The following is a 22,128-nucleotide window of genomic DNA, read 5'->3' as shown; positions in this document are numbered from 1 at the left end:
GGTAGAGGCCAGATGAAGACTGGTCCAGGTTTGGGGGGGTTCAGCGCAGGGCTAACAACCTTGACAGGTCAAACAAAACTGTTATGGAAACAGCAATGAAAAACCCTTCTGCATCTGTGTGCAACAGTATCCTTAAGTCTCTAGCTGGGATTTGCATGTAGTGAAAACCAAGAGGAAGCTACCGACATGATGAAATAAGTTGTGAACACCTCCAGAGATGGAGGACCTTCACTGCTGCTCTAAATGTCAGCGGAAAAATTGGGCAAAAGAAGAAGAACAGTGTGTGAATGAACATGAGTGTAATCATCTGAGAATACAGTATGTCGTAGATCATTTCTGCTGGAGTGAGACAGATAGTCTGAGGTTATGAGAGAGTGTATCATTTCTGCTGGAGTGAGAAAGGTAGTCTGAGATTATGAAAGAGTGAATCACGAGACTATCCTCTGTTGTGCTGCAGAGAACGGGCAGCAGCTGTGAAAGGAGAGACTTAACAACCACAAGACCTGGCCACCAATCATAGATGCCACCTACCCTTCCCCACACTGCACCAGTAAATTCTGGATCAGACACCCGAGGACCCAATAGACAACCCCTTGGGAGAACAGCATACTCGACTTGAGTGTTCACAGTACCACTACAGGGACTACATGTAAGAGAGAGTGAGGAAGTGTGAGAGAGTGATTGAGTGAGTATGTGAGAAAGAGAATGTTTATCAAAGTCAGTGTAAATATATTATCAAGTTTCCTATATTTTACCATAGACTGGCTTGAGATTCATTTCTTGCAGGAAAACAAAGAGATACCACAGAATTTATGAAAAAATATAGCCAATATGCAAAAGAAGACAAATTGTGCAAATAAAAAAGTAATGCTGAGAAGATGGTCAGCATAACATTGTGGGTCGAAGGGCCTGTACTGTGCTGTCATGTTCTATGAATTCTGCAGTCTTTGTAAGTCTGTAAGTACAATAGAATTTATGAAAATCCTACATAATCAATGACTGTCAAACAACCAATTTGCAAAAGAAGACAAATTGTGCAAATAGAAGGAAAAATACAGAGAACGTGAGTTGTAGAGTTCTTGAAAGTGAATCCATAGGTCGTGGAATCAGTTCAGCATTGTGGTGAGTAATGTTATCCACGTTGGTTCAGGAGACTGATGGTTGAACTGTTTCTGAACCTGGAGGATGGATACCAATAACTTGCTCCATTTACTGTTAAAGGCACTTTACATCATGTGTTTTTGAGAAGTTGCCAACTACAGAAAAAGCTCCACATTACTGATAGCCTCTGGCTCGTCAAGATCATATTACTTTATAAATATAAATTCACTCTAAGCTAAAATGGTGACCAATGCATGCAAATTGGTTTTCCTCAGTTTAAATCATATAGTTGAATTTTCTTTGATCCTTACTCTTCAACTGATACGAACATCAGGAATTGGAAAAGAGAAACAATTATCTTCCATTTCTGCGACTCTTCACCCAACCTTAGGGTGCCCAGAGCACTTCATAGTGAAATAACTGTGGACTGTAGTTATTGCCTGCCACTGAGCCTGTCTGCAAGGACTGCAGCTACAAGGAAGCCGCATCTATCGTCAGGGAGCCCCCACCATCCAGGCCGTGGTCTCTTCTTGCTACGACCATCAGGCAGAAGGTCCTGACCTACACCAACAGGTTCAGGAACAATTATTACCCTTCAGCCATCAGGCACTGAACCAGTGTGGGTAACTTCAATCACCTCAACTCTGAATTGATTCCACATTCTAGTCTCTCTTTCCAGGACTCTACAACTCACGTCTTGGTATTACACACAAAATGCTGGAGGAACTCAGCAGACTATGCAGCATCAATGGAAAAGAGTAAACTGTCACCGTTTGGGCCGAGACCCTTCATCTGTTCTTTATGCTTATTGTGTTTTTATGCTGCACTGGATCTGGAGCAACAATCAGTTTGTTCTCCTTTACACTCGTGGACTGAAGAGTGACAATAAACAATCTTGAATCTTGAATCCGGAAATATTCCATTTGCATCATCATTTACAATGTGCTGGGGCAGCCCATTAGGGCCACCATGCTTCAGCATCAAAATATCATGTCCACAGCTTACTAACCCTGACCTGTATGTGTTTTTGTGCACATGGGTGGGGGGAACGGGAGTGCCCAGGGGAAACCTGCACAGTCATGGGAAGATCATACAAACTCCTTGCAGACAGTGGCAGAAATTGGACCCCAATATTCCAACTGCGAGCGCTATATAGCACTATGCTAACCACCACACTACCATGCCAGCCTCTTGTCCTCTTGACACACAACAGACTCCAGTTTCCAATACTGAAAACTCAGGAGGTCAATCACCATCTGTGAGGGCAAAAACCCTTTCCCCTACACTAAATTCCTCCAGCAGATTGTTCAATGCTCCTTTTTCTACTGCATTTCCTGTGTTCTTTAAACTCATCATGGTCATTATGTGCCATGTCGTATGACGTGGGTGATCATGACCTTCCATCTGTTGACCATGATTGTTCTTGGCAAATTTTTCTACAGAAGTGGTTTGCCATTGCCTTGTTCTGGGCAATGTCCTTACAAGACGGGTGATCTCAGCCAGTATTCAGAGTCTGTCTACCTGGCGTCAGTGGTCGCATGGCCAGGACGTGTGATATGTATCAGCTGCTCACACAACCATGCACCACCTGCTCCCATGGCTTCACATGACCCTGATCGGGGGAGGGGGGCACTAATTACAAACTAGTAGCAATTTGCCAGAAAACATTTTAAAAGAAGAAAAAATATAAACTTGTCATTTGTGTTGTTAATATAATAATAGAACATAGAACAATACAACACAGTACAGGCCCAACAGCCCAGAATGTTGTGCTGACCTTTTAAACTACACTAAGATCAATCTAACCCTTCCCTCCCTTATTACTGTCTATTTTCCTATTATTCATGTGCCTATCTAAGAGTCTCTTACATGCCCCTAAAGTATCTGCTTCTACCACCCCTAATTCTTGTCTCACCCAACTTGTAGGGAGAAAGTTTGCATGCATTTACCCTATCTATCCTCATCATAATTTTGTATACCTCTATCAAATCTCCTCTCATTCTCCTGCGCTCTAGAGAATAACAACCTAACCTGTTCACCCTTTCCCCGTGACTCAGGTCCTCAAGTCCAGGCAACATCCAGGTAAATTTTCTCTGCACTCTTTCCAGCTAATTGATGTCTTTCCTGTAGGTAGGTGATCAGAACTGCAAGAAATACTCCAAATTACACCTCACCACTGTCTTACACACCTTCAATATAACATCCCATCTTAATTCACCGACCTAAGGCCAATGTACTAAAAGATCTCTTTACGAATCTGTCTACTTACTGAAGGGATCAGGGGGTATGGAGAGAAGGCAGGTACAGGGTTCTGAGTTGGATGATCAGCCATGATCATACTGAATGGCGGTGCAGGCCGAATGGTCTACTCCTGCACCTATTTTCTATGTTTCTACTTTCAAGGAATTATGCATCTGCATACCTAGGTGCTTTTGTTCTACCACACACCTCAGTACCCCACCACTCACTGTTTAATTCCTACCCTGATTTGTCCTTCCAAAGTGCAACGCCACACATGTCAGTATGAATCCTTTCATGGAAGTTTCATACATTGATGATTATGTCTGTTACAACCAGAAACACACAGGCACACAACGCCCTCTCAAGGTAAAAGGTGGTATTTCTGGTGTATGGATTTCCATGGATAAAGAGCGGCAGTGGATTGAAATACACACAGAAAATGCTGGAGGAACTCAGCATCTATGGAAAAAAGTATAGTCGACATTTCAAGCCAAAACCCTTTGGATTTCCAGCATCTGCAGATTTTCTCTTGTTTGAGAGTGAATTGAAATGATGTTATTATGATGACTTAGAAAGTTGTGTCTAAACACACAGCAGACATAATATAAAGGACACAGCCAGGGATAGACAATCAAATGGAAAGCTTATTACTTCAACAGTCGACAAAAGTCCTATCACAAAAATCAGCTCTGAGTTCCAATCCTAGACCACTACACAGGACCAAAAAAGCTGCAGAAAGCTGAAAACTTAGCCAGCTCCATCATGGGCACTAGCCTCCCCAACAACAAGGACACCTTTGAATGGCGAAACCTCAAAAAAAGGTGACACACATCATTAAGGACCCCCATGACTGAGGACATACCCGTGTCTCATTGCTACTCTCGGTGAGGAGGTACAGGAGCATGAAGACACAATCTCAACATTTTGGGAGCAGTTTCTACCCCTCTATCATCAGGTTTCTGAATTGGCTATGAACCTCTATCTTTCTTTGTTCTCTTTTTGCACTACTTATTTAATTTATATTTATGTATTTCTTATTGTAATGTATAGTTTTTTTTATTATTACGCATTGCAATGCATTACTGCTGCAAGACAAATATCACAAAATAAGCCAGTGATATGAAACCTGGTTCTGATTTTGAGCCTCCCTTCTATCAGAAAAGCCAACCTCTCCTCCATTGCTACAGTCTGCACTTGTCATTGCCTCAGTGAAGCAGCCAAGCAGTGAAGCCCCACCCACCACAGACATTCTCTCATCTCCCTCCTACCATTGGACGGAAGATATAAAACACTGAAACCATGCCAGGCTCAAGGACAACTTCTTCTCTTGTACAATAAAGGTGATCTCTCAATCTACCTTGTTGTGCCCGTTGAGCGATCTTGTTATCTACCTGGACTGTACTTTCTCTGCAGCTGTTCTGTGTAATGCTATTTTCTGAATTCTGGTGTTACTTAACTTTTCTCAACTCAACGTACATATGTTTGGCATGATCTGTATGGATGGAAGGCCAAACAAAGCTTCTCACTGTATTTTATTCAGAGATACAACGCAGAAAAGGCTTTTCTGGCCCCTCGAGCTGTGACATCCAGCAACCCACCTATTTAACATGAGACTAATTGCAGGACAATTTACAATGACCTATTAACCTACTAACTGGTACATCTTTGGAAAATGGGTGGAAACAAAACAGTGGAGAAAACCCATGCACACACAGGGAAGTTGCGTATAAAACATGCCTACAGAGGGTGGCAGAGTTGATCTCCGAATTCTGATGCACTGAGCTGTAACAGCATCGCGCTAAGCGCTAGGCTAACACAGGGCCCCAAATTCCAGTACTTGTGACGATAATCAAGGGCAAACTTCATTCGCCTCATACAGTACATTAGCATGTATTGGATATTTATGGTGTGTTGTTTTTAATGAATAAAGAATTATTTCAAAAAGAGTTAGAAGTTGATTGTCATCAAGGATGTAATTTCCAACCCACACGGACTGTGATCTCCTGATGAGGAAGGAAAGGCTCCATTTCAGAGGGAGATATAGAGGTCATGGTTTAAAAGTATTTGACTATAGAAAAAGAAAGGCAAAAGAGAAATGAGGCGTGGCAGCCTCGGTAATGACAATGTGATGAAAGCAGCAAGGGAAACGGAATTTAGCCTGGAAAGCCAGAACATAGAGCAGTGTGCATGCAAATGAGATACACAGGAACTGGGAATTGATGAATAACTCCCCTAAATCTTTGAAGTCAATACTTCTCCTATGGAAAGAGCACGGCAAGAAGTAAATTAATTAGCTAATATATCTAATTATCATTAAGGACCCTACCACCCAGGACATGACCTCTTCTAATTTGGGAGGAGGTACAGATGCTCAAAGGCACACATTCAGTGTTTTAGATTCCTGAACGGGCAATGAACCCATGAACACTAACTCACTATATTTGCTCTTTTTTTTGCACTATTTTATTTGATGTTCCAAATATATTTCTTATTATAATTTCTGGTGTATTTTATGTCTTGCATTGTATTCCTGCTGCAAAACAACAAATTTCACTACTTTTGTAAGTGATAATAGATCTGATTCTGAGTTATGTTATTTAACTAACTGGGCTGCGCAATAGCTTTACCATTGAGCCAGTGGCCTGGGTTCAATTCTACCACTGCCTGTAAGGAATAAGGAATATATACATTCTCCCTGTGACCACGTTAGATTTCTCTGGGTGCTCTGGTTTCCTCTGACATTCCAGAGACATACAGGTTCGGATTAGTAAATTGTGGGCAAAGCATGGTGACACTTGAGGGCTGCCTGCCCCCAGCGCAATCCTCAGACTGTGTTGGTCGTTGATGGAAATAATGCATTTAAGAACATAAGACCAAAGGGTATAGGAGAAGAATTAGGTCATTTGGCTCGTTGAGTTTGCTCTGTCTTTTCATCATGGCTGATCCATTTTCCCCCTCAGCACCAGACTTCTGCCTTCTCCTCATATTCTTTCATGCCCCAACTAGTCAAGAGTCTATAAACTTCTGCCTTAAATATACCCTATGGTTTGCCCTCCACAGCCTTCTGTGGCAATAAATTCCACAGATTCACCACCCTCTGGCTGAAGAAATTTCTCCTTGTCTCAGTTCTAAAAGGATACCCCTCTATTCTGAGTCTGTGTCCTCTGGTCTTAAACTCCTCCACCATAGGAAACATCCTCTCCACATCTATCCTATCAATTTCATTATATGTTTCGATATACATGTGACAAATAAAGCTAATCTTCTTCTTCCAGCTAGAACTTTGAATCAGTGGAGGGCAGTATATTTGACTTGCCTGAATTATCATGATTCCTCACACTCAATAGACTCTGAATCCTACCCTTTGACCTGTTTAGGTTCGACAGTGACTTTATGTCAGCAAAGCTCATGCAAAGTATAAGCTTTTGAGTGCTTCCACCAAGTTAACATGCAGCCTCCAGCAAAGGCTATTTAAAGAGTTTCCTCAACTGAGTGTTTAAGTTTTGATTAAAATAAAATAAGGAATTTAATGCAAAGTTATTAAACTATCATATAATAAAATTGTACCGCATGATACCTGGACACAGTTCTATGTAAAAGTGTACTGAAGCATGAAAAGATCCAAATTACAAATGTAACTAGTTTAATATCAATTGCAAGGTTCAAAGCAACTTGCAAATAATTATTAATGCAAAATGCTGTCGACATTGGAAATGTGGGATAAAGCAAAAATGGCTAAATACTCACTTCTCGCTGCTGCAGTCAGGAAGGAGGTACAGGGACCTCAAATCCCACAACACCACATTCAGGGACAATTACCCTTCAGCCATCAGTCTCTTGAACCATTGTGGGTAACTTCACTCATCCCAACACTGAAGCGATTCCACGTCTATGGCAGGGGTTCACAACCTGGAGCCCACAGACCCCTTGCTTAATGGTATTGTTTCCTGGCATAAAACATATTGGGAACCCCTCATATGGACTCACTCTTAAGAACTCACGTTCTTGATATCTATTGCTTATTTTGTTGTTATTACTATTATTTTTTCATTTGTTTTCTGTTGCACATTGGCATGTGCAGCTTCTTCCATCTTTGGCGTGTGCAGTTTTTCACTGATCCTATTGCTTTTCTTTCTGTCAGCTGTGGATACCTGTAAGAAAGTGAATCCCATGTGTTCGAGCCATGTATCTATTTTCTGCCTGCATGTTATTGTATTTTGTGTTGCGCATTTATTATGGGTTATGGTAATTTGTCATGTGGGTTGTGGCGTGGTAGGTGTAAATGAGTATAGTCACATATTTACCTTTTGTGGTGTTAGTTTAGTTACAGATAGACTGAGGAGGGCTTGGACGGTGGCTATGTTTCATTAGGAGTTTGTGGAGATTTGATATGTTATCAAAGACACTTGCAACTTTCTATAGATGTACAGTGGAGAGCATTTTAACTGACTGTATCATCACCTGATATGGGCAAGGGATAGTTACTGCACAGGAGCGAAAAAAGCTGCAAAGACTTGTAAACTTAGTCAGCTCCATCATGGACACTAGCCTCCATAGTATCCAGGACCTCTTCAAGAAGTGATGCTTCAAAAAGGCGGCATCCAACATTAAAGACGTCCATCACCCAGGTCATGTTCTAATTGCTACCATCAGGAAGGAGGTACAGAAGCCTGAAGGCACTCGCTCAATGATTCAGGAACAGCTTCTTCCCCTCTTCCATCCGATTTCTGAATGGACATTGAACCCATGAATGTTACCTCACTAAATGCTGGAGAAACTCAGCAGGCCAGACAGCATCTATGGAAAAAAGTACAGACAATGTTTCAGGCTGAGACCCTTTGGCAGGACTGGAGAAAAGAAGATGAAGAGTAGATTTAAAAGGTGGAGGAAGGGGAAGGAGGAACACAAGGTGATTGGTGAAATCAGGATGGGGAGGGATGAAGTAAAGAGCCGGGAAATTGACAGGTGAAACAGGGCTGGAGAAGGGACAGAAGAAAGAAAAGGTGGGGAGGAGCACCAGAGAGAGGTGACGGGCAGGCAAAGAGATAGGTGAGAGCGGAAAGAAGGGATGGGGAATGGTGTAGGAGATGGTGGGGGGGGGGCAATTATCAGAAGTTCAAGAAATTGATGTTTATGCCATCAGGTTGGAAGCTACCCAGACAGAATATTAGCTATTGCTCCTCCAACCTGAGTGTGGCCTCATCACAATAGAAGAGGAGGCCATGGAAAAACATCTCGGAATGAGAATGGAAAGTGGAAGTGGAATTAAAATGAGTGGCTACTGGGAAATCCCACTTTTTCTAGCAGACGGAATGTAGTGCTTGGCAAAGCGTTTTCCCAATCTATGTCAGGTCTCAACAATAGACAGGAGGCCACAATGGGAACACCAGACACAGTATATGACCCCAACAGATTCACAGGTGAATTTCACCTCACCCAGAAAGAAAGTTTGGGGCCTTGAATGGTAGTGTGGGAGGAGGTGTAGGGGCAGGTTGAGAACTTGTTCTGCTTGCAAGGATAAGTGCCAGGAGGGAGATCATTGGGGAGGGACGAATGGGCAATGGAGTCGCGAAGGGAGCAGAAAGTGGGGGGGGGGGGAGGGAAAGATGTGTTTGGTGGTGGGATCCTGTTGCAGATGGCGGAAGGTGTGGAGAATTATATGCTGGATGCGGAGGCTGGTAGGGTCGTAGGTGAGGACAAGAGAAGCCTTATCCCTGGTAGGGTGGCAGGAGGATGGGGTGAGAGCAGACATTGAAATGGAAGAGATGTGGTTGAGGGTAGCGTTGACGGTGAAGGAAGGGAAGCCCCTTTCTTTGAAGGAGGAGGATATCTCCTTCACTCTGGAATGAAAAGCCTCATCCTGAGAGCAGATGTAGCGGAGACAGAGGAATTGAGAGAAGGGGGTGGAGTTTTTACAAGTAACAGGGTGGGAAAAGGTATAATCCAGGTAGCTGTGAGAGTTCGTGGGTTTATAATGGACATCATTAGATAAACTGTCTCCAGAACTAGAGACAGCTCAGAAAGTGAAGTGACATCAGAAAGTGACATCAAGAAAGTGAAGGGAGGTGTCAGAAATGGACCAGGTAAATTTGACGGCATGAGGGAAATCGGAAGGAAAGTGGATGAAGTCGACGAGCTCTGCATTCTCCATTCCTTCACCATTCCCCATCTGCTTTACCCTCTCTCACTTTATCTCCTTGCTTACCCATCACCTCCCTCTGATGCTCCTCCCCTCTTTTCTTTCTTCCTTGGGCTTCTGTCCTTTTCTATAAGATTCCCCCTTCTCCAGCCCTGTACCTCTTTCACCAATCAACTTCCCAGCTCTTTACTTCACCCCCCCCCCCCACACACCAGGTTTCACCTGTCACCTTGTGTTTCTCCCTCCCCTCCCCACACCTTTTAATTCTACTCCTCAACTTTTTTCTTTGGCCCTGCTGAACTGGACTCTTTTCCATAGAAGCTGCCTGGCCTGCTGAGTTCCTGCAGCACTTTGTGTGTGATTTGGATTCTGATTGTTGACCATTTGTATCGTTAATATTGTTAATTTCACTTATTATGCTAGGTTCACTAATATCACTAAATTTGTTTGTTCATCGGTGCTGGTTTCATAATAAAGAATCAAACATACTTTTTTCAGCTTGGAGCTCTGTTATTTGGAGGTTTGTCATACAGTGTCTTCCACTCAGTCTTCCAGCAGCTTTGCTGTGTCTTACAAGTAGCTGTCGCATCACAGTTGTATGTGGTGACGTACTGTAAATGTACTTCGTTAATAAACCTGCTTCAAACTTTGAACTTTGAACGTGCGCAAAATACAACAGCCTGCAAAGGCAAGCTGATTGAAAGGTAGAGGACAAGGGGCAGGGCAGAAGCCCTATTCTAGGAAGACTGGGGAGTCAGGCTAACAACAGAAAGAACACAGAACATAGGACATGGAGCAGTACAGCACAGAACAGCACCGGCTCTTCATCTTGTGATGTTGCGCCCTCCATAGATGCTGCCTGGCTTGCTGAGTTCCTCCAGCATTTTGTAAGTGTTTATAATGATGCACAATCTTTGTTGCTATGCATGAATGAATTATTACCAGCCCTTTCAGTGGTAGTTGCAAATCTTTCATTCATCTGCTTTAGAAAGGTTGCAGAGGAGGTTTCCCAGGATGCTGCCTGGATTGCAGAGCAGAGAGCTCAGAAAAAAGAACACAATGGACTTTTAACATCATAAAGCAGTGAGTTGCTTGTTCTGTCTCCCCGCTCACTGTGAAATAGAGACATCACTTTCTCCTTTATGAGGGAGAGAGAGAGAGCCTGTGACCTTTGGGGTACTGCAAGTCTGCGTCTTTGCTGTTGCTTTGCTGTGTGCTTGAGTGCTCGGTGGCGGGTGCCGATGCTTTTCTTTTGCTGGTGGGGGGAGGGGGGATTGTTGCTTGCTGCCGTTTATGCACAGGAGGGAGGGGAGCTGGAGTAGACTTAGCGGTTCTAACATTTAACTGTCATTCATTCTTTGGGGGCACTCCTCTGATTTCAGGAAGGGTCTCGGCCCGAAATGTCGACTGTGCTTCTTCCTATAGTTGCTGCCTGGCCTGCTGCGTACCACCAGCATTTTGTGTGTGTTCCTCTGATTTTGTGGATGGTTGTGAAGATCGAGGTGTACAAGATGATTAGAGGCATAGCTCAAGTGGACAACTAGAGCTTTTCCCCAGGGTAAAAATGGCTAATATGAGAGGCCATAATTTTATGGTAATTGGATGAAAGTACAGGAAGACGTCAGATATAAGTTTTTGACAGAGTGGAGGGTGTGGGGAACAGGGGTGGTGGTACAGACAAATACACTGGGGGACATTTAAGAGACTCTTAGATGGTGACATGGATGAAATTGGAGGGCTGTGTGAAGGGGGAGGGTTAGAGTAGGTTAAAAAGCTGGCATAACATTGTAGGCTGAATGGCCTGTAGTGAGCTATACTGTTCGATGATCTATGTTCACGTCACACAGGGTGTGGCACATTAGCTTGGTAGATAGTGCGATCGCTTTACAGGGCTAGTGTTTACCATTCAGGGTTTAATTCCTGTTAATGCCTGATAGGGAGTTTTCCCAGTGACCGTGTGGATTTCCTCCAAGTGCTCCAGTGTTGTCACACATTCCAAAGATGTACGGTTAAAATGTGGGCATGCTATGTTGGTGCCGGAAGCATGGTGACACCTGCAGGATGTCCTCAACACAATCCTCATTGATTCGATTTGGCGCAAACACATTTCACTAAAGGTTTCGATCTCCATTTGACAGTTAAAGCTAATTGCTTTATCTCTTTCTAAGTTCACATTTAAATACTCACCACTCAAAGGTATAAATGGTTCTCCACAGGACACCCAGACCTCTATAGGCTTCCTGGTGCTGGGGCTAATCTTCAGCTCCTCACAGGCCACCAAGTGAGGAGACAACTTGCTTGAGTCTAGTGGTGAAGAAAAGCAATACCATAGTTAACTAATCGGCATGGCAAGTACACAAGAACGCAGAATTAACGAGTAGTGGCCACTTTATTAGGTACACCTGTACGCCTGCTCATTTATGCAAATATCTAATCAGCCAATCACGTGGCAGTAACAAAAGCATGCAACATTTTCAAGAGGTTCAGTGTTTAATCTGTCCAAACAGCAGAATGAGAAAGAAATATGAACTAAGTGACTTTGACTGTGGAATGGATGTTGGTGCCAGATGGGGTGGTTTGAGTATCTCAGAAACTACTGCTCCCCTGGGATTTTCACATACAACAGTCACTAGAGTTTACAGAGGATGGTGTAATAAACAATAAGCATTCAGTGAGCTGCAGTTCTGTGGGTGAAAATGCCTTGCTAATGAGAGAGATCAGAGGAGAATGGCCAAACTGGTTCAAGTTGACAGGAAGGTGACAGTAATTCAAATAACCACACGTTACAACAGTCGTGTGCAGAAGAGCATCTCTGAATACACATGTCAAACCTTAAAGAGGATGGAGTACAGCAGCAGAAGATCATGAAGTGTCCACTGAGTGTAGAGAAGTAGAACCGAAGAACAGGCCCTTTGGCCCATGATGTCTGTGCTGAACATAATGCCGAATTAAACTATATCTTTCCTGCCTGTATACAATCCATATCACTACATTCCCTGCCTATTCATGTGCCTGTCTAAACATCTCTTAAGTGCCTCTGTTGTACCTGTTTCCACCTCTACTCCTGACAGCCTGTTTCAGCCAGCTCCGGGTAATGAAAAGATAACGCATATGGTCCATGGTGTGTTATCATTCCTTGTGTCCTGAGAATGCTATTTTCTACATTCAAGGTTCCAACTCTGAAATTTTTGTTAACACATGCACATTAAAATATGCAGAATCACAAGCTTTTCATTTCAACAGGTCATTCCACTTATTCCTTCATCCTGTTTTGCCATTTATGTCCCTATAACCATTTCTCTCTCACATGCTTATCTACTCCACTTGATTCTTTTACAACACACGCACTCCAGGGATAGTTAACTAGAACCAATTAACCTAACGGCCAACACAACATTGGGATGTGGGAGAAACTGGAGCATCAGAGGCAAACTCACGTGGCTAAAGGAAGAATGCACCACCTGCCCGGAAACTGGATCAAATCTGGGTTTCTATCCCCAAGAGGACCACAACCTTGTCATAGGGTTTGGAACTTGAGTGCCTCAACAACTCAAGAGAGCTATGCAGGCTAGAGTCAGGGCCTTATGCTTTGGGTATTGGTACCGCCATGACAAATGGGTCAAAGGGTGGAGGCCAGACTAAAAATGGTCCACCAGTCCTCCAGGTTCAGGGGTTCAGCTCAGGGCTAGCAACTCTGTCTAGTAAAACAAAAGTGCAATGAAGAATCCTTCTATTATCTGTGTGTGACAGTATGGACAGAGATGGAGGACCTTCATTGATTGCAGTCCTAAATGTCAGCAGCGTAATGGGCTGTAAATAAGTAAGTTTCTATACCAGTACCAGTTTGTGTTTTACTATGGTATCGTAGCAGTTAACACAATCCAATGACAGCTCAGGTCATCAGAGTTCAGAGTTCAGTTCTAACGCTGTCTGTAAGGAGTTGTTACGTACTCCCCGTAACAGCATGGGTTTCCTCCAGGTGCTCCAGTCTCCTCCCATAGTCAAAGATATACAGGTTAGTAGGTCAATTGGTGACTGTTAATTGTCCTGTAATTAAGTTAGAGTTAAATAGGCAGGTTTCTGGGCAGTGCAGCTCATTGGGCCGGAAGGAGCTAAATAAATAAATCTCAAAGCAAATACCTAAATAGTGGCCTTAAAGAAAGAGGCAAATTTGAGGGAATATATCTGCAAGCATGCGTTGGGCCCCAGACTAGTGTTAACTTTGGTCATAGATGCAAGTGAACCTTTCTTTGTTTGACCTATTCATCATTTCTTCAGGTCTCCTACCTTTGTCTTCGTCAGTACGTGTTACTTCACGCTCTTGTTCCTGTAGACAGTCATTGACAGCTCTAGCGATCAGTTCACTGACAGCCAAGATTAGGCTTCCATCAGCTGTGTACAGTCTGTGTGCAGGTCTGGCCAGCTTCAATCTCTGAGTGCACGTGGCAAGCAACTGGATCAAGGCAACCAGCAAGTTAAGTGTAAATACCGTTCACTGATAAGAGAAGATAATTATTACTATCAATGCTGCTTGCACAGCAATTTTCTCTCTAGTACTGAAGAGCGGGATTAACAACTTTCAATTGCCCAGTAGCATTCTGGTTAGCGTAACGTTTTACAGTATCAGCGACCTGGGTTCAATTCCCACTGCTGCTTGTAAAGAGTTTGTACGTTCTCCCCATGACCACAAGGGTTTACTCTGGGAGCTCCAGTTGGTCACTGTAAATTGTCCCATGATTAGCCTAGGATTAAATCAGGGGATTGCTGGGCCGCACAGCTTGAAGGACCAGAAGGGACTATTCCACGCTTGATCTCAATAAATTAATCAATCAATCAATCAATAAATTCAATACTTCAATTCTGTTGTTGTGAGGCATTAGTAATGACCTTTCAAGACTCACTAGATTCTGGAATGGTTCCCGAGGACTGGAAAATTGTAAACATTACTCCACTGTTTTAAGAGGGGAGGGAAGCAAAAGACAGTTAGCCTGATCTCAGTGGCTGGAAAGACATTGGAGTCTATTATGAAAGGTGAGATTTCTTGGAGAGTACTTGGAGGCACATGATAAAATAGGCCAAAGTCAGCATGATTTCCTTAATGGGAAATTTTGCCAGACAAATCTGTTGGAATTCTTTGAGGAAATAACAGGCAGGATAGACAAATGAGAGTCAATGGACGTTGTTTATTTGGATTTTCAGAAGGCCTTTGACAAAGTGCTGTACATGAGGCTGCTTAACCAGATAAGAGCCCATGGTATTACAGGAAAGATACCAGCATGGATTGACTGACTGGCAGGAGGGAAAGAGTGAGAATAAAGGGGGACTTTTCTGGTTGGCTGCCGGTGACTAGTGGTGTTCCGCAGGGGTCAGTGTTGGCTTCTTTTCCCGTTATAAATAGATAATGGGAGGGGCAGAAAGGGTTGAGGAAGCAGGGAGTCTGCAGAAGAGATTAGACAGATTAGGAGAATGGCCATAGAAGTGACAGATGGGATATAGTGTAGGGAAATATATGGTCATGCATCATGAATAAAGGTGTAGACTATTTTCTAAACAGGGAGAAAATTTAGAAATCAGATGTACAAAGGAATTTGGGAGTCTTCATGCAGGATTCCCTAAAGGTTAACTTGCAGGTTGAGTCATTGGTAAGGAAGGCAAATGCAATTTTAGCATTCATTTTGGAAAGACTAGAGTTCAAAAGCAAGGATGTTGTGCTGAGGCTTTCTAAGATGCTGGTCAGATCAGACTTATTGTGAGCAGTTTTGGGTTCCTTGTCTAAGAAAGTGTATACTGGCATTGGAGAGGGTCCAGAGATGGTTTACAAGAATTATCTTGGGAACAAAAGGGTTAACATATGAGGAGTGTATGATGGCTCTGGTCATATATTCGCTGGAGTTCAGACAAATGAGAGGGGATCTCACTGAAACCTATCAAATATTGAAAGGTCTAGACAGAGTGAATGTGGAGAGGATGTTTCCTGTAGTTGGGGAAGTCTAGGACCTGAGAACACAGCTCAGAATGCAAGGACATCCTTTTAAGCCACATTCCAAAGATAATAGTGAATATTTGGAATTCATTGCTACAGATGGTTGTGGAGGACCAGTCTTTATCTTCGACCTTAGCCCCTTCTCGGACCCACATGCAGAAGAGTTGCATGTGTCTGCAATGGAAAATCTAGCATTCACTTTCTCATTAAAAATAAGCCCAATTCTGGTCTGGGCATTAGGTGAGCTGGGGATTTATGTTACAATGTTGTTGTTCCTTGCCACGCCTTGTGGTACATCGGGCAGCAATCTTGCTGTTTCTTTAGCAATTTTGTCTTTTTTTAAGAGGCCAAGTTGTTAGCTTGATGCTCAACCCAGCACAGATGGAAAGCGTGCAAGGAACTAGCTGGATTTGAACCTGGAACCACTGACCTCAAAGTCCAGTGTGGATGCCACTACACCACCGACTGGCACTTATATGACAAAACTGCACCTAAAAGGTGGACCAGTATTTTATATTTATCAATGAGCTTGTCTTACTCAAACTGAAGATGAAGCCCCCATGATCCCATTAACAACTCTGGGATCTGACTCTTACCACTGCCCACTGTTTCTGCATTCAGATTATTCCTTCTTCCCCCACCACTCCCCATCTCCTTTGCAATCTATCAATCCCACTACAATCAGTCACCTCCATCTCTTCCCCACCACAATTGATTCCCTCAAGCAAATCCCCACTGTAATCGATCTCCTCCATTCAACCCATACCACAACTGATCCCCACCTGAACAAATCTCCTCCACCCATTCCTACAACGATCAGTCACCTCCACCCAATCCCCACCACAATCTCCTCCATCCAATCCCCACCATAATTGATCTCCTCCACCCAATCCTACCATAATCAATCTCTTCCACCCAATCCCCATTACAATCAAATTCCTTCAGCTGATGCCAACCAGAATTAAATTCCTGTCCCCAACCACACAGTCACCTCTTCAATTTATTCTCACCATAGATGATCTTCACCACCTATCTCCACCATAATCAGTCTCATCTTCCTCGCCTTCATTGCCATCAGCCCCCTCCAGCTACCCTCCATTTTGATCCTCAATGAGGCATTCTACTGTAGACCCTTCCAGACAATTTGTCTGGTTGACCAAATAAGTTGCAAGGAAGTAAAATTCAGAAGAATTCAGTAAAATTCACTTTGAAGTGGTTAGAACCTACAAGTTCTTGGGCCTGCACATATAGATACCTCCCAGTTGCCACCCTGCTAATAGGAATCACCTGCCACTTGTTTCAAACTCATCACCTACTTAAACCCAGTTTTCATTCACAATCCTTGTATACTCGTATGAACCAGCCATCAATCAGTTGCTCCTAGCTTTCAGTTACCTTGTTGTGTTAACTATCTTTTCTCTCTTGTTTTGTGGCCCCATGTGGCTTGTTATTTTGCAATTTATTCGTAAAATATTATTTCCTGATAAATCATCTCTGCTGCTCTGCTTTTGCCTCAAACCTCCTCTATATTTCCTGACACAAGTTAACAGCATATCTAAATTCTCCAGCCTCAGGATGGCATGGTAGCGCAGTGGTTAGCACAACACTTCTTAATACCGGCGACCCAGTTTCAAGGAGTTTGTATGTTCTCCCTGTGACCATGTGGGTTTCCTGTGGGTGCTCTGGTTTCCTCCCACAGTCCAAAGACAGACCGGTTGGTAGGTTAATTGGTCATTGTAAATTGTCCCGTGATTATGCTAATATTAAATCGGGGGATTGCTGGGCAGCACGGATTGAAGGACCAGAAGGGCCTGTTCCATGCTGTATCTCAATAAATAAATAAACAAACAAAAAGCAGACAGGTAGCTAGATAAATAAATAAACAAACAAATAAGAGGTACCATATTGTGTTGTTTTGCTTGTATTCAATTTGTTTTCGTTTAAGAGTTTTAACTTGTTCCTGAGATACAGAAAAATTGCAGATGTAGAAAGATTAAAGATTATTAGCTTTATTTGTTCAATGTACATCGAAATATTGAAACATCCAGAGAAATGGGTCATTTTGTGTTAACGACAAAACAGTCCGAGATTTATTGGGGCAACCCACAGTGTCACCACACCTCTGGCATGAACATAGCATTCCCAGAATTTACTAATCCTAAACCATATGTCTTTGGAATATGCAAGGAAACCCATGCAACCACAGAGAGAACAAACAAACTTCTTACAGACAGTAATGGGAATTGAAAGTAGATCATACAACTAACTGCTACACTGCCCTGATGCCCACACCATTCATTTCAAACATTGCATATACAAGAATTACAAAATGTTTTGCTTAATGTCCAGACTTAGTGTTTGCAATTAATTAAATGTAACATTAAAGCTAACAAGCTTAACTCAACTTGCAGACATCTAAGTTCTTCCAGTCACTTTTAAAGCATATTTCAAATTAGCAGCAATAATAGTAAGATGTTTCAGGGTATTTGTTACTGACTGAATATAGCCCTACTGTTTAATTATGAGTACTGTTAGGGTAATTACTCATGAAATGAAAGGATTATAGCAAGTTCAAAGTAAATTTGTTATTAAAGCCATAAGAAGCCGTGTCACCATATATAACCCTAAGATTCATTTTCTTGTGGGCATTCACAGTAGAGCAAAGAAATACAATAGAATGAATGAAAAAATACACAGAAAAAAGATCAATATGCAAAAGACAAATTGCACAAATGTAAAATGATAGATAGATAGATAGATAGATAGATAGATAGATAGATAGATAGATAGATAGATAGATAATGAGAACACGAGTTGTAGATTTCATGGAAGTCTGTAGGTTGTGGAATTAGTTGAGTGTTGAGGTAGAACTAGGAGACATAGCCTTAAGATTTGGGGGAAGTAAATTTAGGATGGAGATGAGGAGGAACTGCTTTCCCCAGAGAATGGTGAATCTGTGGAATTCTCAATTATACAGTGGATGCTAACTCAGTAAATATATTTAAGATAAGGATAGATTTTCGTACAGTACTGGTTTTAAAACCATAAGACTATAAGTCATAGGAGCAGAATTAATCCATCTGGCCCATTGAGTCTGCTTCATCATTTAATCAAGGTTGATCCTTTTTTTTTCCTCCTCCTCAACCCCATTTCCCACCTTTTTCTCCATAACCTTTGATGCCATATCCAATCTCTTCCAATCATATTCCAGTCTCCTCCTTAAATATACCAACAACCTGGCCTCCACAGATGTACATGGCAACAAATTCCACAAATTCACCACCCTCTGGCTAAAGAAATTTCTCCGCATCTCTGTTTCAAATGGACCCCCCTCTATCCTGAGGCTCTGCCCTCTTGTCCTCGACTCTCCCAGCATGGGAAACATCCTTTCCACATTTATTCTGTCTAGTCCTTTCAACATTCGTAAGGTTTCAATAAGATCCCCCTCACCCTTCTAAATTCCAATGAGTACAGACCCAGAGCCATCAAACGTTCCTCGTATGATAACCCTTTCATTCCTGGAATCATCCTTGTGAACCTCCTCTGGACCTTCTCCAATGCCAGCAGATCTTTTCTAAGATGAGGGGCCCAAAATTGTTCACAATATTCAAGGTGAGGCCTCACCAGTGCCTTATAAAGCCTCAGCTTTATAAAGTCACATCCTTGTTCTTATATTCTAAACCTCTTGAAATGAATGCTAACATGGCATTTTTCTTCCTCACCACCGACTTGACCTGCAATTTAATCTTTGGAGTGTTCTGCACAAGGACTCCCAAGTCCCTCTGCATCTCAGATTTTTGGATTTTTTTCTCCGTTTAGAAAATAGTTCATACATTTATTTCTACTACCAAAATGCATGACCATGCATTTTCCAACATTGTATTTTATTTGCCGCTTTCTTGCCCATTCTCCTAATCTGTCTAAGTCCTTCTTTATCCTACCTGTTTCCTCAACACTACCTGCCCCTCCATCGATCTTCATATCATCTGCAAATTTGGCAGATCTATTCCATCTATTCCATCATCTAAATCATTTATATACAGCATAAAAAGAAGTGGTCCCAAAACCGACCCCTGCAGACCACCACTGGCAGCTAACAAGACAAGGATCCTTTTATTCCCAATCGCTGCCTTCTTCCAATCAGCCAATGCTCTAACAACCTTGGTAACTTTCCTGTAATACCACGGGCTCCTAAATTGGTGAGCAGCTTCATGTGTGGCACCTTGTCAAGGGCCATCTAAAAGTCCAAATATACAACATCCACTGCATCCCCTTTATCTATCTTACTTGTAATCTCCTCAAAGAATTCCAGCAGGTTTGTCAGGCAGCAGCAAACTCAACAAGCTCCATCATGGGCACTAGCCTCCTCAATTTCCAGGACAGCTTCAAAAGGCAATGCTTTAGAAAGGCAGCATCCACTAAGGACCCCCATCACCCAGGACATGCCCTCTTCTCATTGCTACCATCAAGGAGGAAGTGCAGCAGCCCGAAGACACACACTTAATATTTCAGGAGCAGCTTCTTCCCCTCCTCCATCAGATTTCTGAATGGACAATGAACCCATGAACACTATCTCACTTTTTTTTGCTTTTTTTGCACTACTTATTTATTTTAATGTTTTTAATATATGCTTATTATTGTGATTTATAGTTTTTATTATTATGTATTACGATAAACTGCTACCACAAAACAAATTTCACCGCATATGCCAATGATATATGACATATACGACATATGTCAATCAGCTTCACTTGCCCATCACTGAACTGTTCCCATACCTATGGACTCATTTTCCAGGACTCTTCATCTCATGTTCTCAATACTTATTTTGTACTATTTATTTCTTTTTTGTATTTGCACAGTCTGTTGTCTCTTGCACATTGGGTAAATATCCAAGTTGGTGCGGTCTTCCTGTGATTCTACTGTGTGTATTATTCCATTATGGATTTATCTAGTATGCCTGAATGAAAATAAATCTGAGTTGTACAGTATATGGTGACGTATGTACTTTGATAATAAATTTACTTTGAACTTTGATATTGAACCTGATTCTGATTCCTTCAGTGCTTTACGAGTTGATCCAGATTCCATGATCTGCCATCTCTAGTGTCCCTAGATGATTAAAAGTTAAAGCTGGAATATCCTGAAACACGGCTTCAGCTCAGCTGAGATATCCTGTGAGATAATTTGTACTGTTTTCACTGACTAGCAATGGGAAAACACCCCAACAGTTTGAACAACTCACTAAGGCTTTCATCAGCTCTTTTGCCAAGGCTAGAGGAATTGCCTCTTTCCCAATCATGGAATTCGCTCCATTGCATGCCTCTGGTAGAGAAGCTTCATCAGAACAAGGTGGTCTATCCCGAAGTTTCAAAGGCTGATAATCCATTCTGTATTCTTAGTGACTGGGTGGCATGGGAGTGTAGTAGTTAGCATAACGTTTTACAGTATCAATGACCTGGGTTCATTTCCTACTGCTGCTTATAAGGAGTTTGTATATTCGCTATGTGACCATGTAGGTTTCCTCTGGATGCTCCAGTTTCCTCCCACAGTCCAAGGACATACTGGTTGGGAGGTTAATTGGTCATTGTATATTGTCCCGTGATTAAGCTAGGATTAAATTGGGGGATTGCTGGACGGCATGGTTCGAGGGCTGGCAGGGCCTATTTCATGCTGTATCTCAGTAAGTAAATAAATAAAATTCTGCCTAATTTGCGAATATGTTTACTTATCCTGGCTTTATTACCGAAGAAAATGTTGTTCCAATAACCAATTCACCATCCTTGTATCCGGCGCCATTTCGATAGGCTAAGATTCTTACTGCTGGCTGGGTCTTGGCAGCTGAGATATCCCATGAGATGGTTTGTACTGATGTTTCCATCTGCAAGGAATTCAGTTTTGCTTCCAAGTGAGCCAAGCTGCTTTTGGCTACAGAGGTAGAAAGGTCAACCTATAAACAAATGAATTAAAATCTTTTAAAATTTCATACATAATGTGTGAAGGAAAATATAACTTAGTGCCAATCTTGACCTGAACACAGAGGAACTCTACATTCCTTCACTCTATAGACACAAGAGATTCTGTAAATGATGGAAGTCCATACCAACACGCAGAAAATACTGGAGGAACTCAGCATGTCTGGCATTTATGACAAGAACTAGAGAGCTGACGTTTCAGACGAGACCCTTCATTGGGACAACAAACAATAAATGACCAGCCCAAAATGTTGACTGTTTATTCCACTCCACAGATGCTGCCTGACTTGCTGAGTTCCTGGAACATTTTGTGCTTTTTGCTTTGGACTTCCAGCATTTGCAGAATAGGTTGTGTTAGTGATTCCTCCGCCCTTTACCTTTACCACCTCTCACCTCCCAGCTTCTTACTTCGCACCCCTTGTCCATTCACCTGTTTTCACCTATCACCTGCCAGCTTGTACGCCTTCCACTCAGCCTCCCCTCCCCCTGCCACCATCTTCTTATTCTGGATTCTTTTCCCTTCCTTTCCAGTCCTGAAGAAGGGTCTCATCCTGAAATGAGTTCCTCCAGTATTTTGTGAGTTGGTTCTTCATTTTGTTATACGTTCTAAATTTTCACTGCCCGTAATTAGTTTTTTTTCTCTCTCTCTTTCTAAAGTTCTCTACTTCACATCAAGAAATCTCTTCAAA

General features: G+C 42.4%; 1 protein-coding gene across 9 annotated transcripts in view; it reads right to left on the bottom strand.

Moving 5' to 3' along the window:
• LOC132397404 (doublecortin domain-containing protein 1-like) overlaps positions 1-22,128 on the bottom strand; it is a 544,514-nt gene that overhangs the window by 65,465 nt on the left and 456,921 nt on the right. For 8 of the 9 annotated variants that reach the window (XM_059976134.1, XM_059976131.1, XM_059976130.1 and 5 more), the window contains 3 exons: positions 21,211-21,414; positions 13,769-13,934; positions 11,669-11,785 (listed from right to left, as the gene is read on the bottom strand). In XM_059976134.1, the coding sequence (XP_059832117.1) occupies positions 11,669-11,785; positions 13,769-13,934; positions 21,211-21,414 (487 nt within the window). Of the gene's footprint in view, positions 1-11,668; positions 11,786-12,062; positions 12,661-13,768; positions 13,935-21,210; positions 21,415-22,128 lie in introns of those variants that run through there. The other variant, XM_059976139.1, reaches the window with a different exon arrangement.

The sequence above is a fragment of the Hypanus sabinus genome, chromosome 7 (assembly GCF_030144855.1).
Source record: "Hypanus sabinus isolate sHypSab1 chromosome 7, sHypSab1.hap1, whole genome shotgun sequence".
Classification (NCBI taxonomy): domain Eukaryota; kingdom Metazoa; phylum Chordata; class Chondrichthyes; order Myliobatiformes; family Dasyatidae; genus Hypanus; species Hypanus sabinus.
The sequence above is the reverse complement of the archived record's forward strand: the minus strand, read 5'-3'. Positions and strand labels throughout refer to the sequence as shown.